Raw genomic sequence first — 16,116 nt, 5'->3', positions numbered from 1 at the left:
ACTTCTCAGCTCTTTTTTAGAAGCCTATGCTGTACTGGTTCACACCAACAAGCAACTTAATACCATAACCTGAGCAAAGTCCAGGGAAGAGCCTGGGCCAAAAGCTAGAAGCAGGAAACCAGAAGGGAAAGACACAGAGAACACTAAGACTCCAGGTCAATCTCTCCACAAACCTCACCTGGGGATGTCACATGGCAAGACGGGCTCACTACCATTATGGTGGGCACCTTGAGAGCGTGCTGTCCTCACAGAGAAGTCATTTCTGCCACTGCAAGACACATGCTCAGGCTTCCAACAGCAAGCGGCTACAAATAACAGTTTTACGAAGTAATGAAGGTAGTAACTGATTTTACTTTGACCAAGACCAGAGAACAGGTATAACTCTGTTCTTCCACCCTCCCACCCTACTCCTTGGAATACAGGACAGTACCCCAGTGGTTCTGAAAGTATGGACTTCGGAGCAACAGGAACAACACCACCTACAAACTCATCAGAAAGTCGACTTTCCTGAGCCCTACCCTAACCCTACTGAATCAGAGCAGCTCAGAGTGCACCCAGAAGTATGTGTTTTAACAAGTCTTCTGGGGGGATTCTGTTGCTCAAATTTGAGAGCCACTGCTTTATTCCTTGCAGTGGGCACTGGAAAGAACTCCAGAAGAGTGTGGGCAGGGTCACCACTGGAAAAGGCTCTGCTCATCAGCAACAGCCTGCTGTGTGTGGGTCTGCAACAAGGACGACGTGCAACTGACGACGCGACAGACAAGCCCCCTCGTCTCCCTAGCGCGGAGCGGGGCAGCACAGAGGGAAACACACACCGGAGACACGGCTGTCACGACACTAAAAGGCTCAAAAGGAAGCCAGTCTGGCCCAAAAGGAGCCCTGGCAACCTGGGAAAGGCGAGACGCCCCTGGACCACCCGGACGCCATGTTCCCAGAGCCAGCAGAACCACACGGCATGCAGGAGAACAAGCCTAAGTCACAGACTACGAAAGGAAAACTATGTCAAACAACAGATATTTTATTCAAACATTTTTTAATCCAGAAGATAAGTCATTTTATAGAATGACTTTTACAGCACCGTTAACTCAGCTCTCACCTCATACAGACCATCCAGCTTCTGGACACCATGCTAACAGTCTATAAAGTCAGCTGTTCTTTATCTACTTCGTTAATCGTAACAGTATTACAGAGGAAGTTGAAATGGGAGTGGAAGAGGATGTGAGACAGGTGAAAAACGTTACCCAGCGTTTCTGGAATGTTCCTTCTCTCTCTAGTTACATCTGAGAGCCTAATGATTGTTCCTTCTTTCCTTTCAGTTTTGAAACGCAATCGTCCAGATTCTTCATCATCATCATCTTCTTCATCTGACTCTTCTTTGATGTCCTTCTGCAGCTCCAAAGTCTCCATGCCTCCCTACATGGCAGACAGACAAAAGAGCAAGGAGGGAAAGTGAGCCCATACTCTTCTGAATTAAATACTGAACAACAGTTACGCATACACGTATGTGTACACACACATAAAAGCTCTTTATAATTAAGATGTAAAAATACAGCACGACGTCCCATTTATAAAGCCATGAGAAACATTAAACGGATGCTACGAGAAAAAACCTCTAATATTAAAAATTAACAATGTTAGAAAAAATCCAAACTCCTACTCCTAGTTAATACACACAGTCTTATACACTGTAACTGCTTATACTTCTAAGAGAACAAACATGATTCCCAAACACCCGTGCTGGCCTAGCCTCTAATTCAGATCTAAACAAAGTTCAGTATGTTAATTAAACTAACCCTAGAGTCCCTGAGCCTGATTTCAGCACAGAAGCCACCCTGTGGCTCCCATTAGATGACAGTACACTCCTTCCCACTAAAGAGGCCCCACGTTTCCTGGCACTCCTGACCCCATCTACTCTGACTTTCAAAGCAGCCAAGTGCTCCAAATCCACTGTTGGGTTGCTTGGCTTCTCTGGTTCTCTCAGCCTGTACAATCTTTCCTGCATCGTTTCTCACCCCTTTCTACTTCATCCCACTGTCCAGGTTTGTGAGTTACTACCTCTGGTTCAGACTATCAACCACTATCAACCAGAAGACTATTTTTTTTCATTCGCTTCACACTAAAGCCAGTTTTGGGGTTTGCTTTTCATTCACTTATTTATGGCTGTGCGGGGTCATCGTTGCCCTGCACAGGCCTTCTCTAGCTGTGGTGAGCAGGGGCTGCCCGTCTGCTGCAGTATACACACCCGTCCTGTTATGGAGCGTGGGCTCTACGGCACACGGGCTTCGCCACTTGCGGCTCACAGGTCCCGCAGCACAGGCTCAGCAGTTGTGGTGCCTGGGCTTAACTGACCAGCAGCAAGTGGTTTGCAATTTCTGTGCCCTGCATTGGCAGGCGGGTTCTTATTCACTGTGCCACCAGCCGAGTCCTTAAAACCAGTTTTTATCTTGTATTTCATTATATCAGGATTCCTACAAAAATTTTATTTAATCTAGTCCCAAACTAAACTAATTTATTTATCAACAATTCTTACTGTATTAACTCATGTCCCTTCTGACACTGATCACTTTCATCTCGTGTTAGGTCTTAGTGACCTACTGTCAGGTAACAAGACAGGTACCTATGACTGCTAGATTAATCTATGCTTGTTGCAAACTTAAAAACTGCTCCTTCAGTCTCATCACTCATAATTCTTACATGTCCTTTACTCTTAACAGAAACAAAAATGAACCACTTTACTAGAAAATGTGCAAGGGAAAGAAAATGATACAATCATTTTGGATTCTTTCCCCAACATTTTCTGTGCAAAAAATGCACACATTCGTTGCTATAAACCCTGTGGTAGAGAATCAATGCCTGAAAATAAAATACTGAATATAAACTATAACTTTTAGCCTAATGATCGCAAAACCACCTTTCAGTATTCTGATACTCAGTATACTATAGAATTTTAAAGCACCAGAACGTTGGCATTTTGTTGTTTTGCTGGTTTGATACCATTACTTCTGTCTGACTGAACATCTGAGACCACACGGGAATGACGTGTGAGATGGGCCCAGCTACGCTTGTGCTGCACTACACTCACGCCGAGCAAAAAGTCAGCTCTTTTACAAAAGACTCTTCTCCACCTCTTAATCTCCAGAGCAGTGCTTCTCAAATTGAAGGTTTATATTCATCACTGGGAATCCTGCCAAAATGCAGATTCTGATTCTGCAGGTGGGGGTCTAACATTCTGCATTTCCAACAAGCTCCAGGTGAAGCCAACATGCAGGTCCACAGACCACACTTTAGGCAGCAAGGCCAGAGGAAGAAAAGAAATCGTTACCAAGAAAGCAATTTTATTACAGTAGTCATTTCTAATTCAACCATTAACAATAATTACAGTTCAAACACTTTACAAGCAAGTTTAACGTGAAACATGACAGTACTGAAACAAATACAGTTTATTCTAAACACACTCTCCATCTAAGAAATCCAAATATAACAAAGACAAGCTGAGAACTGTTTCTCTGAAACAGATATTACAGGCTACCAGAGACAAATCGACGAACAGTACCAGTCTACGGCCCAGCGCCGCCACTGCCGGACATGCACTCAGGGAAAATGAAAACTTACGCTCATGTGAACACCGGCAGGGAAACTGTTCCAGTTCTATTTCGGATGACCAAAAATCGAGACAACAGTGAACGGATACACAACTGTTGTACATCCAAACTATGGACCAGCCTTTCAGCAACAGAAGAGGAAGGAACTATGCAAAAACCGGGATGAGATCGCAAAGGCACCAGGCCGCACGACCCAAGCCACAAGGCACAATAAGTCACTCAGAAGGGGACACACTGCGACAATCCCACACACATGACACTCTCCAAGAGACAAAGCCGCACGGGTCACCGAGGGTTAGGAATGGAGGGAGGGCCTGACTACAAAAAGGATGGCACAAGGTCAACTTTTGGAGAGACGGAATATCCTAGGATGCAAACTTCTGGTTCACACTCAGGGTCAACTTCCACGTGAACTTCATCAAGGATTACACAAGCCCTGAGCTGAAACTGAAAAATTGCTGGCATCAGCTGCCTCAAGTATAGGTCGCCTGGCAACACTGACTAAGTTAGACTCACTCTTTCAGCCACTGGTCACTACCTCTTCCTCTAAATACTAGGCTCAAAAAAAGGGCATCTTCTCTGGCCGTGGACATAGAATTAACTTACCTATCTGCCATAATGTTGACTTTCTCTGCAGAGAAATACTTATGAACGGGATATTCACAATATCCCATTCACAAGTAAAACTCCACTGAAGGGCAGTGCTGGATAACAATATAAAAATCAAGTTACCCTGATTATATTTTTTAAGAATTTAAATTGTATGTAAATATCTGACTTCATTATATAGACACTGCCAAAAATATTCAAAGGTTTGATTTTTAGCTATTTAATTATCTTAAAAACCTGAAAGATGTATTTGTAATGCGTAACAGAGGATGCATATGAAAATCATCATGAAAGTTCTTTATAAAACAGAAAGTCCACCAGTCTTAACATCCATACATACATACATACATAACTAGAAACTCTAAGAGGCAGCAAGCCCCAGACTTATATATTTTGTTACATTCACTAGCTAACTCTGAAATGAACTTGTGATCTCAGTTTCTGAAAGAAACTTCAATATTCCATCCCACATCCAAGGGGGTGGGGCAGGGAACTGGGCAGCTCTCTGGAATAGAAGGCTCTGGAGACCACTGCTTCTGAGAGCTTCCCACAAGTGTTTAGTGCTTATAAAATATTTCATAGAGAATAATTCTATACTATCATATCTATATCATAAATAAAAACCGATTCTAATTCCACCAAGAGTTAAAACTTACAAGCTGAAAAGACTAGCAGTTATTAATAAATTGTGCAAAAATTACAAGAGAAGAAAATTAGAGACCAATCTCCTTCGTGAACACAGACACAAAATTGCTTAATAAAATAAAAGTATACATTGTTCCATCACTAAGCAGTAGCTGACTGTTTGCGACCTGGGGACTCTAGCACCCCAGGCTTCTCTGTCCACATGGAATCCCACAAAAAAGGAAAATATGTCATGACCAAGTGAAGGTTTAGCCAGAAGCATACGGTTGATTTAACATTCAAAAACCAGTCAATTTACCAAATCTCCCTTCAAGAATTCCAAATATATGTACACACGCTCTTCTTTTCCAGAGGCGGCGCCTAAGTCCCTCTCGCTCACGGTGGGTGAGGACTAGACTTAGTAACTTGCTCCTAGAGAACAGAGTACAGAGCGAGAAAGACAGAACTTCACGGAATGACAATCTTCACTGGCCAAGGCCACCTCAGCACTTGCCCACGGCTGACACTGCCGGGGAGGCCCTGCACACAGCTGCAGGATGGGATGAGGACACCTAACCTCCACGGCATTCTTTCCGAAACTCCCACCGCCCAGTCTAACTGTGAGAAGAGCACCAGACAAGGCCAGGTTAGAGGACATTCCACGGGACACCCGGGGAGGACGCTTCTTTAGACTGTCATGGTTGTGGACCTCAAGGCAAGACCCACAAATTGCCGCAGGCCAGAGGAGACAGGACAGCAACATGGTGCCCTGGACTGGGCCCCAGAATAGAAAGAGGACATTAATGGGAAGATCTGCAAAACAGAGGCTAAGTCTGGAATATAGGTCATAGTTTATAAAGTCAATTTAATGCACATTAAAAAAACAAGAGATGACACAAGATTACCTCAATAGGAACTGAAAAAGCACTGACAAAATTCAACACTCATTTCTGATTAAAAAAAAAAAAAAACTGAGCAAACTAGACATAGAAAAGAACTTCTTCAATCTGACTGAAAAACCTCTGGTAGCTTATATTACTTACCTGATAAAATACTGAGTATTTCACCCCTACCATGAACTGAACTGAACCATGAAGAATGAAGCAAAAACAAATGCCTGCAATGTTTCTATTCTACACAGTACTGGAGGTCAACAAGGCAAAACGAATGAAGTAAAAAGACAAGTGAGAACCATTAAACTGCGGTTATTAACTTTCCTATTCCAGACTAGGAAAGACTAAACAGAACTAAGGACACTGCCCGCCTCTGAGAGGAGTCAGGACTGACCATAAAGAAACAAGGGGGGAGCTCTGGGGATAACAAGGGTAACTGGGATGTACACATGTACCAGATCCATGAACTGTATTAACCGGTTGTAACTCTTCCAGAAAAGGGAACTAAGGCAATGGAGTAGTAAGTGGCCTGCCCAATGCCAAGAATCAGTAAGCGACCGAAAGGGAAAGTCGCTCAGTCAGGCCTCTCTGTGACCCCATGGCCTACACAGTCCATGGAATTCTCCAGGCCAGAATACTGGAGCGGGCAGCCTTTCCCTGCTCCAGGGGATCTTCCCAACCCAGGAATCAAACCCACGTCTCCCTCTCTGCAGGCGGATTCTTTATCAGCTGAGCCACGAGGGAAGCCTGTGGTTATTAACAGGCAATGTGATTATCAAGATGCTAGTTTCCCCCCAACTGGACTAAAAATACAATGCAATGTTCAAAAACAAGGCCAACCAGACTTTTAACAGACGCTGACAAGTCAATTACAGAATTTATATACAGAATTCAGAGGACTTAGATTGACAAAACAACCCTGAAAGGGCACCACAACTGGCGGATCGCACTGCCTGATCTCACGCCACAGTGACCAAGATAGCGCAGTGCTGGCGATGGGGCACAGGGGGCTCCAGAAAGAGACTCGGAGGCCACCGGCAACCGAGCCTCACACAGCACTAAGGGACTCGACGCGGAGGGGAAGCCTTCAGGCAAAAAAGGATACAAACATTAGAGAGACAAGCGGGAGAACTAAGACTCTCATACATGACTGGTGGCAGTATAAACGGTACAAACACAAGAAAATCATTTGGCTGTTTCTTACACCATCAAACATATTTCTACCCTGTTCCAGGAGTACCACTTCTACCTAATGCTACAGGGAAAAAAAGATATATCCACAAAAAAATAAGTAAAATAAGCTCTTTTAATTATTCATGATAACAGAAAAACTGAAAACCACCCAAACATTACCTATTATCAAGAGAAAACAAACAAGGTATGTCCATCAAACGGAATGAACTGTTGACTATGGGCATAAACGACTATTTGGGTGAACCTCAAAAACCATTACGGTGGCCAAAAGAAGCTAGACAGACAGCAGGGCATCACTGCCCTGCGCGGCTGCTAAGTCCTGTCTGGCTCTTGGCGACCCCATGGGCTGCGCTGCACCAGGCTCCTTCGTCCTCCACTACCTCCTGACATTTGCTCACATTCACACCTGCTGAGTCGCCAATGCTAGTTCTAGACCAGGAAAGACTAAATACACAGAACTACGGACATGGCTCACCTCTGAGAGGAGTCAGCACTGACGAAAGAAACAAGGGGGGATCTTCGGGGATGAGGGTAACTTGGCTGTACACATCTATCAAATTACTGAACTGTATCCGTTAGTTCAGGTCAGTCACTCAGTCGTGTCCGACTCTTTGCGACCGCATGAACTGCAGCACACTAGGCCTCCCTGTCCATGAGCAACTCCCGCAGTTCACTCAAACTCAAGTCCATTGAGTCGGTGATGCCATCCAATCATCTCATCCTCTGTTGCCCCCTTCTCCTCCTGCCTTCAATCTTTCCCAGCATCAGGGTCTTTTCCAATGAGTCAGTTCTTTGCACAGGTGGCCAAAGGATTGGAGTTTCAGCTTCAGCATCAGTCCTTCCAATGAATATTCAGGACTGATCTCCTTTAGGAATGGACCGGTTGGATCTCCCTGCTGTACAAGGGACTCACAAGAGTCTTCTCCAGCACCACAGTTCAAAAGCACCAATTCTTCAGTGATCAGCTATACATGACCACTGGAAAAACCATAGCTTTGACGAGACAGACCTTTGTTAGCAAAGTAATGGCTCCGCTTTTGAATATGCTGTCTAGGTTGGTCATAACTTTTCTTCCAAGGAGTAAGCGTCTTTTGATTTCATGGCTGCAGTCACCATCTGCAGTGATTTTGGAGCCCAAAAAACTAAAGTCTGTCACTATTTCCACTGTTTCCCCATCTATTTGCCATGAAGTAATGGGACCAAATGTCATGATCTTAGTTTTCTGAATGTTGAGCCTCAAACCAACTTTTTCACTCTCCTCTTTCACTCTCATCAAGAGGCTCTTTAGTTCTTCACTTTCTGCCATAAGGGTGGTGTTGTCTGCATATCTGAGGTTATTGATATTTCTCCCGGCAATCTTGATTCCAGCCTGTGCTTCATCCAGCCCAGCGTTTCTCATGATGTACTCTGCATGTAAGTTAAATAAGCAGGGTGACAATATACAGCCTTGATGTACTCCTTTCCCAATTTGGAACCAGCCTGTTCTTCCATGTCCAGTTCTAACTGTTGCTTCCTGACCTGCGTACAAATTTCTCAAGAGGCAGGTGAGGTGGTCTGGTATTCCCACCTCTTAAAGAATTTTCCACAGTTTGTTGTGGTCCACAACAGTCAAAGGCTTTGGCATAGTCAATAAAGCAGAAATAGATGTTTTTCTGGAACTCTTTTGCTTTTTCGATGATCCAACAGATGTTGGCAATTGGATCTCTGGTTCCCCTGCCTTTTCTAAATCCAGCCTGAACATCCAGAAGTTCTCGGTTCACATATTGTTGAAGCCTGGCTTGGAGAATTTTGAGCATTACTTTACTAGCGTGTGAGATGAGTGCAATTGTGTGGTACTTTGAGCATTCTTTGGCATTGCCTTTCTTTGGCATTGGAATGAAAGCTGACCTTTTCCAGTCCTGTGGCCACTGCTGAGTTTTCCAAATTTGCTGGCATACTGAGTGCAGCACTTTCACAGCATCATCTTTTAGGATATGAAACAGCTCAACTGGAATTCCATCACCTCCACTAGCTTTGTTTGTAGTGATGCTTCCTAAGGCCCACTTGACTTCACATTCCAGGGTGTCTGGCTCAAGGTTGGTGATCACACCATCGTGATTATCTGGGTCATGAAGATCTTTTTTGATCTTCAAGTATACACTGAACTGTATACCTCAGATGTAAATACCACTGAATGTAAATGTTACCACAATTTTTAAAGTATTTTAAATTTAAATGGTACAAAGATGTTATTTAAACTTCTCACCTGTTCCTCTATACAAGCCAAAACTATCAAATAGCAAACCTTTGTAACCACGTTTGAAGACAGAAGCATCACTGGCACTGACAAGACTGTATAATTAGAAAGGCTCAAGAGTCAGTTTCATAATTAGATCTTTCTAACTTGTTCCAAATACAGTGATTCTTTTTGTATTAACCAAGAAGGAACATTAGTTAAATAAAAGGAGTCATCGAAAATAGACTTTTCAACAGAAATTTCTTTTTAGTTCCACAATTCAGATTCTAATGTGTACTTATACATAACTGTGAGAAAGAAGTTATCTGAAAAATTGCAATACGCTTTCCACTCCATTTTAAGCAACCAGAGCATGCACACTACAACACAGGGTGGAGTGCAAAGGTTTGGTTCCCCAACACCCTACAGTTTATCCCAAGAACATGAGTCAAAAGACTAGAAAGACACCAGAACACAGGTGTACACGGCAAAATAAAACTGCTGCTCTCCCACGAGGACTATGTAGTTTATTTATATGACTGAAAAAGGTGGGAGGACAGCCCTCCAAAAGTGAAGCCTACCAAAAGGTCCCAAAATAATATGTAACACTCACTCCCAGCACCTACAAAAATACCACGCATACAAGTTCTCAACAATGATCTATCTGAGGGACATTCAGTGACACCAGTATGAGGAAGAAAACACCACCAAGATGTCTGTTGCCAGGACGAAGTCCAGCATATTACCTGCCTCCAAGAAGGACGACTAAGACCTGAGAGCAAAGGGCAAGACGAAGAAGCTTCCATCAGCACAAAACCAAGCAACACACACCAGGTAAACACACCAGCAATCAAGGACAGAGCATAAGAGAAACGCGTGACTTTTTAAAAATACTTTGAAATATTTTGTTTAAAACTATGGGACATACATCTTAGAAGAAAAAGCGAACAATATACCTCTTAAGAGACAGTATAAAAAAGATAAACTATGTAACCTGGCTGAGAGTTTACTCTCTTCTCTATAAAAACGTACATACAGAAAACCACCACTAAGATGTTTCAAGTTAGCGTTAATATCAACTAGAAATCACAGGAGGAATTAAACAAATGCACCCCAGTTCTTTGCCTTCCAAATTACCAAGGGTCAAATTTTAACCGCTCTGTATTTCCCTGTTCACAAAAGTTATCTTATTCACAGCAAAATATTTTACAGTATTTGATGTACAAAATATATAATAATCCCACCATCCAGAGGTGACCACTCTCACCATTTGTCCTGATCCTCCCAGACACGTGTTGAGAGAGATACACACACACACACGTTTATACATGCACAGCTATGGAGGACCTAGGGGAGGAACACCACTAGCTTGCTCTTTTCGCGTCACACATCACACGTCTCTTTCCATGTCCAAGAGGGCAAGGGCATCCTTTAGGAACGTGTAGCCCCCTGGCCATCATTCATTTAACCCTGCGGAAAACAAGTGGGCCCACTTGTTTTCAAGGCTGCAGACAAACAGCTGGTACATGTGTCCTTGAGCACATCGTAGGCTAGCTCTTGGATAACTTCATTAACCTGGAATAACTGAGCCAAAGCACTTTCAGGCTTTTGATACTGTCACAAACAGTGAAGGGTCTGCAATTTTACCCTTCTTGCAGGCTAATAAGGTAAGCCTGCCACTGTTTCACGTAGGCTGTGAGAAGGCACAACACTCCTAGTCACAGACGACGACAACTAACTACTTTTACCAGCAGCAGTGTCATGTGGGGGCCAGCTCCGTGAGCCCCAGTTACCAGCGGGCTACCAGACGAAGAGAGCTAGCTGACCCTGCACAGAGGGAGCTGTGTTATGGGGGGACCTGAGTTCAGGGCACTGTCATCAGGAGCAGAAAGCAGGCCTGGCCCCTGCTCCAGAGAAAGACACGTCTTTCCTTGAAAAGACCGGAACAAAGGGCAGTCTGTGCTCTGCTCCCCAAACATGCACAGACATGACAGCGTTGTGGAAGACTGTCTCCCATCTCCAAGACAGTCCTCCAACAGAATAAACCACACCTGACCAGTATTTTTATTTCTGCCAATATTAAGCTAGGTTAGAATTCACAACTGCCTTAATTTTATTAAATATATTTTATACACTTAGTAATCATCTGTCTTATTTTTGTATCACCTTCTCACATTTTTTGCCCTTCTTTTTGCAAGAGTGCTAGTCTGTATATACAGAACACACTGAATATGATAACTTTACTAAATACATTAATTCTTAGTCTTATATGTATATTCTTTCCCCATACTGCCATTTCTCTGAACTTGTTTATACTGTTTCGGGGTATTTGTGTATGATCAAATCATTCTTTTCCTTTATGGCTTAAAAAGGCGTAATACCAAGAACAGCAGAGTAAAACCAAAACAACTTGGCGGGCATCTGTTCCCCGTTCCCTCAGTTCAGTCGCTCAGTCGTGTCCGACTCTTTGCGACCCCATGAATCCCAGGATGCCAGGCCTCCCTGTCCATCACCAACTCCTGGAGTTCACTCAGACTCATGTCCATCGAGTCCGTGATGCCATCCAGCCATCCCATCCTCGGTCGTCCCCTTCTCCTCCTGCCCCCAATCCCTCCCAGCATCAGAGTCTTTTCCAATAAGTCAACTCTTCGCATGAGGGGGCCAAAGTACTGAAGTTTCAGCTTTACCATCATTCCCTCCAAAGAAATCCCAGGGTTGATCTCCTTCAGAATGGACTGGTTGGATCTCCTTGCAGTCCGAGGGACTCTCAAGAGTCTTCTCCAACACCACAGTTCAAACGCATCAATTCTTCAGCGCTCAGCCTTCTTCACAGCCCAACTCTCACATCCATACATGACCACAGGAAAAACCAGAGCCTTGACTAGACGGACCTTAGTCGGCAAAGTAATGTCTCTGCTTTTGAATATACTATCTAGGTTGGTCATAGCTTTTCTTCCAAGGAGTAAGCGTCTTTTAATTTCATGGCTGCAGTCACCATCTGCGGTGATTTTGGAGCCCCCCAAAATAAAGTCTGATACTGTTTCCACTGTTTCCCCGTCTATTTCCCATGAAGTAATGGGACCGGATGCCATGATCTTTGTTTTCTGAATGTTGAGCTTTAAGCCAACTTTTTCACTCTCCTCTTTCACTTTCATCAAGAGGCTTTTTAGCTCCTCTTCACTTTCTGCCATAAGCGTGGTGTCATCTGCATATCTGAGGTTATTGCTATTTCTCCTGGCAATCTTGATTCCAGCTTGTGTTTCTTCCAGTCCAGCGTTTCTCATGATGGACTCTGCATGGAAGTTAAATAAGCAGGGTGACAATATACAGCCTTGACGTACTCCTTTTCCTATTTGGAACCAGTCTGATGTTCCATGTCCAGTTCTAACTGTTGCTTCCTGACCTGCATACAGGTTTCTCAAGAGGCAGGTTAGGTGGTCTGGTATTCCCATCCCTTTCAGAATTTTCCACAGTTACTTGTGATCCACACAGTCAAAGGCTTTGGCATAGTCAGTAAAGCAGAAATAGATGTTTTTCTGGAACTCTCTTGCTTTTTCCATGATCCAGCGGATGTTGGCAATTTGATCTCTGGTTCCTCTGCCTTTCCTACAACCAGCTTGAACATCAGGGAGTTCACGGTTCACGTATTGCTGAAGCCTGGCTTGGAGAATATTGAGCATGACTTTACTAGCATGTGAGATGAGTGCAGTTGTGCGGTAGTTTGAGCATTCTTTGGTGTTGCCTTTCTTTGGGATTGGAATGAAAACTGACCTTTTCCAGTCCTGTGGCCACTGCTAAGTTTTCCAAATTTGCTGGCATATTGAGTGCAGCACTTTCACAGCATCATCATCGTCCCCCGTTCCCTAGGACGTCCTTAACCATGAAACTCCCAACTTTAGCTGAACATGCTGTCACCTACTAAAACACTATACTCGCCAGCCTCCTCTGCTGTGAGGTACAGCCATGTGACTACTGCATAATTAATGAGACGTTTATGAAGTGCTGTTCGAGAACTCTGGGATGTCTCCTCCAACGGTGGGCATGGGCCTGTTCAGCCTCGCTGAAATCCACTGCCTGGATGTGGACCATGGCAAGCACAGAGCCCTGGGACTGCATGGAAGTCTGGAAGAAGCCTGGGCACCTGGCTGCCTAGTGAGGCCACACCAGATCTGAAACACTTTGGGGAATTTTTTTACGTTAGTGAGAAATAAACTTGTACTATTCGGTGAGCTTTTTGTCTCGTAGGTCAGCCTAAAGCTAGCACACTATTATTAAAACATTTTATTTGAATACATATAAAATCTAGCATTAATTAATCTCAGATCAATACTGGCATAAGGCTCAAGAAAGGGGTCTAACTTCTGTCCCAGTTATTAAGCGTTCCTAAGTATTAATATATCTGAGATATTATCATATTAATTCATACATGTCACGAGTTCATTTACTTTAAGGGCTGGGACTGATCATTAATGTTCCTCCAAAGACACCTATCTCTCTCCCTCAATCTCTCTGCTCAGAAGACACTGAAAATGGAAGGAGCGATTACCATTTTTAAATAATAATCCACTTTTGCTTCAATGTTTTAATGAATACAGCTCAGGAACGAAAGTTTGAAATATCTAAATCTACAAGTCATACCCTCTATCAGTTCCAGAATGCATTCAAGCTAAAGCGTAACGCCAATTAGAATTCTTATTATTTAACTGCTTTACAATAAAATAGTTTATATTTCCAGAGATCATCTAAAGATTAAAACCTACAAAACCTTTTCTCACTCTAAAATATACTACAAAGACAATATGTTATCACAGTAAGGAGAAGTACTACCTAGAATACTAAAAGAGTAAGTTACAGGAAAAAAAAAAATCAATGGAATTAATTTTCCAACTACAAAGTATTACAAATTAATGAAAAGGACATGAACTGACTAACGGGCACTAGACTCCTCAGCTTCCCTCTCAACTACTCACCCCGAATGACCCCCACAGCCACCTCCGTCAGCCCCCAACCCACACACCACCCTTTAACGACTTTTTAGCTCGTTCTCTCTCAGACATCTTTTGCCAAAACCACCCTTTCACAAGTCTGACCTAATCGAGGCTCATACTGGCCTTGCACTGGGCAAAGAGCACGTAGGATACAGAGCTAAGCATGACCCGCGTAAAGCAGTCTCCCTGGACCTCTCGGCAGGGGCTCAGTTCTCAGAACAGAGCAGCTATCAGTAGGAGAACCACCTCTTAACATCTCCTTCAGCTTTGTCTCGGCTCCTTTGGCTAAACGCACCTAGCACTGACGAATCTGGGCAAAGCGATCCTTCTACTGCTCTGCTGCCTGTCCTCTAAGTTTCAAATATTTCAAAGAGCAAATGAGAGAGGCAGCACGAAAATCAAACTTAGCTTATTGGCGAAGAGCAAGGACGCGTCCCAGAAAGTGTCTGCACATGTCCCCACACTGTCACCCCACTGTATTAGGGGAAAGAAAGGGTAATGCTTTGTATACTGAGTTCATAAAGCACTGCTGTAAGACCTTATGTAAATGACCTAAGCCAGTGAAATACCACTTTTCATGATCTCTTAGGGAAAAGAGAGGGGAAGTATTAAGAAAAATAACTGAGAAAAAACATTAAGAAAAAAAAAAATCTTAAACCAACAAATCCTAAGTCTACAGAATGGCTTTATGGCTTACACACTTGGCCCATGAGACAAGTTCTAAGGTTGGAAACAGAACTCACTGGCCTCCACCTCACAGCACACCCCAATCTGTCCCGAAAGCACAGAGTCCTCCGGACGTGCTTCACAGGTCACCTCTTCCATAAAGCCTCAACACCCCAACCCACCCTCAAGACACACGCCCAACCAGGGAGGCCCCAGCGCAGGCCCCTGCGCCTCCCTCCGGCAGGTCTTCTGTCTTTCCCTCACTGGAATGGGCACTCGTCTTCCCTCCCCTATTTTAGCCTGCAAGTTCCGTGAGCACCAGAACCAAGCTTCTCAATCGTCCGCTTCTTCAACACCTAACACTGCACCTAAATCCAGGGGAGTCTGCAGTATTTTCTGAATAACGGTCAAATTTAACTGATGCTAATTAACTTCAGATAATCCCAGTACTTCTTTCAAAGAACTAACATATACTACGCATTTCAAAAGATTCCCACCTACACCCCATAAAACAGCGAAGACATTCTAACACCCAAAAGGCAGACATCTATCTGGAGACCACAGCTCACCAGAAGTCACTGTCCAAAGACTCTTGGCAAGCTCAGGGATTTTGGTTTCCGCTTTCTTAACTACACTCATACTTCAAAGCGGAGATGTATTCACTTTTCACCAACATTATAAAGATGCTCATTTTAAATACGGAAGAGGAAAAAAAACACCGGGAAACTTTTGGACTCTTTTTAAAAAGATGAACAAATACCTCTTCGGTTTCAGGATCAACCTGGGAATCAGTAATCTCATCTAATTCCTCTTCAGCAACACAGTCTTCCTGCTCTTTCATCCCTTGTTGCCCACAAGCCTGCAAGTATTCTTCATCCTAACAGCCATTAAACAGAAAGTAAGTTTTTCTCTTATTGCTTTGGGGCTTTTAAGCACTTTTCACCTTCATGACTCATGCTTAGCTATGTTAGCACACTTTTCTATGACAATTACCAGACTGAGCAGAAAAGCACGAAGCACAAACCTAGAATGGGACCTCCCCTGAGTGTTAACGAGAGCAAAGTGCAGTATGCCAACCTGGTCGATACGGGCAATGACACGGACTCTGCCTTCACCTCCAAGGACCCCGACACACAGCTCTTCTCAAAATCAACAACAAGGAGATGTGATCTTGAAAAAGAAAGCGTGCCATGTGCTTGCACAGAGCAGCTCAGCGCAGTACTGGGGCTGGAATCATGCCCAACCTGAACTATTTTCACAGCAGCAGAAGACAACAAAAGTAGGGCCAATTCAGCTCAACAAGGAGCTGTGTGAAAACTGCATGT

At 43.7% G+C, this 16,116-nt stretch overlaps 1 protein-coding gene across 9 annotated transcripts in view; it reads right to left on the bottom strand.

Annotated features, from left to right (window-relative positions):
• The window catches only part of RBM33 (RNA binding motif protein 33), a 106,415-nt gene that overhangs the window by 63,422 nt on the left and 26,877 nt on the right, over positions 1 to 16,116 (bottom strand). For 7 of the 9 annotated variants that reach the window (XM_052639205.1, XM_052639206.1, XM_052639207.1 and 4 more), the window contains exons 6-7: positions 15,552 to 15,668; positions 1,242 to 1,413 (exon numbers count right to left, since the gene is read on the bottom strand). In XM_052639205.1, the coding sequence (XP_052495165.1) occupies positions 1,242 to 1,413; positions 15,552 to 15,668 (289 nt within the window). The remainder of the gene's footprint in view (positions 1 to 1,241; positions 1,414 to 15,551; positions 15,669 to 16,116) is intronic. The other 2 variants (XM_052639209.1, XM_052639213.1) reach the window with 1 other exon arrangement.

Source organism: Budorcas taxicolor, chromosome 4 (assembly GCF_023091745.1).
Source record: "Budorcas taxicolor isolate Tak-1 chromosome 4, Takin1.1, whole genome shotgun sequence".
NCBI classification, from domain to species: Eukaryota; Metazoa; Chordata; class Mammalia; order Artiodactyla; family Bovidae; genus Budorcas; species Budorcas taxicolor.
This window is presented reverse-complemented; position numbering and strand designations above follow the sequence as displayed.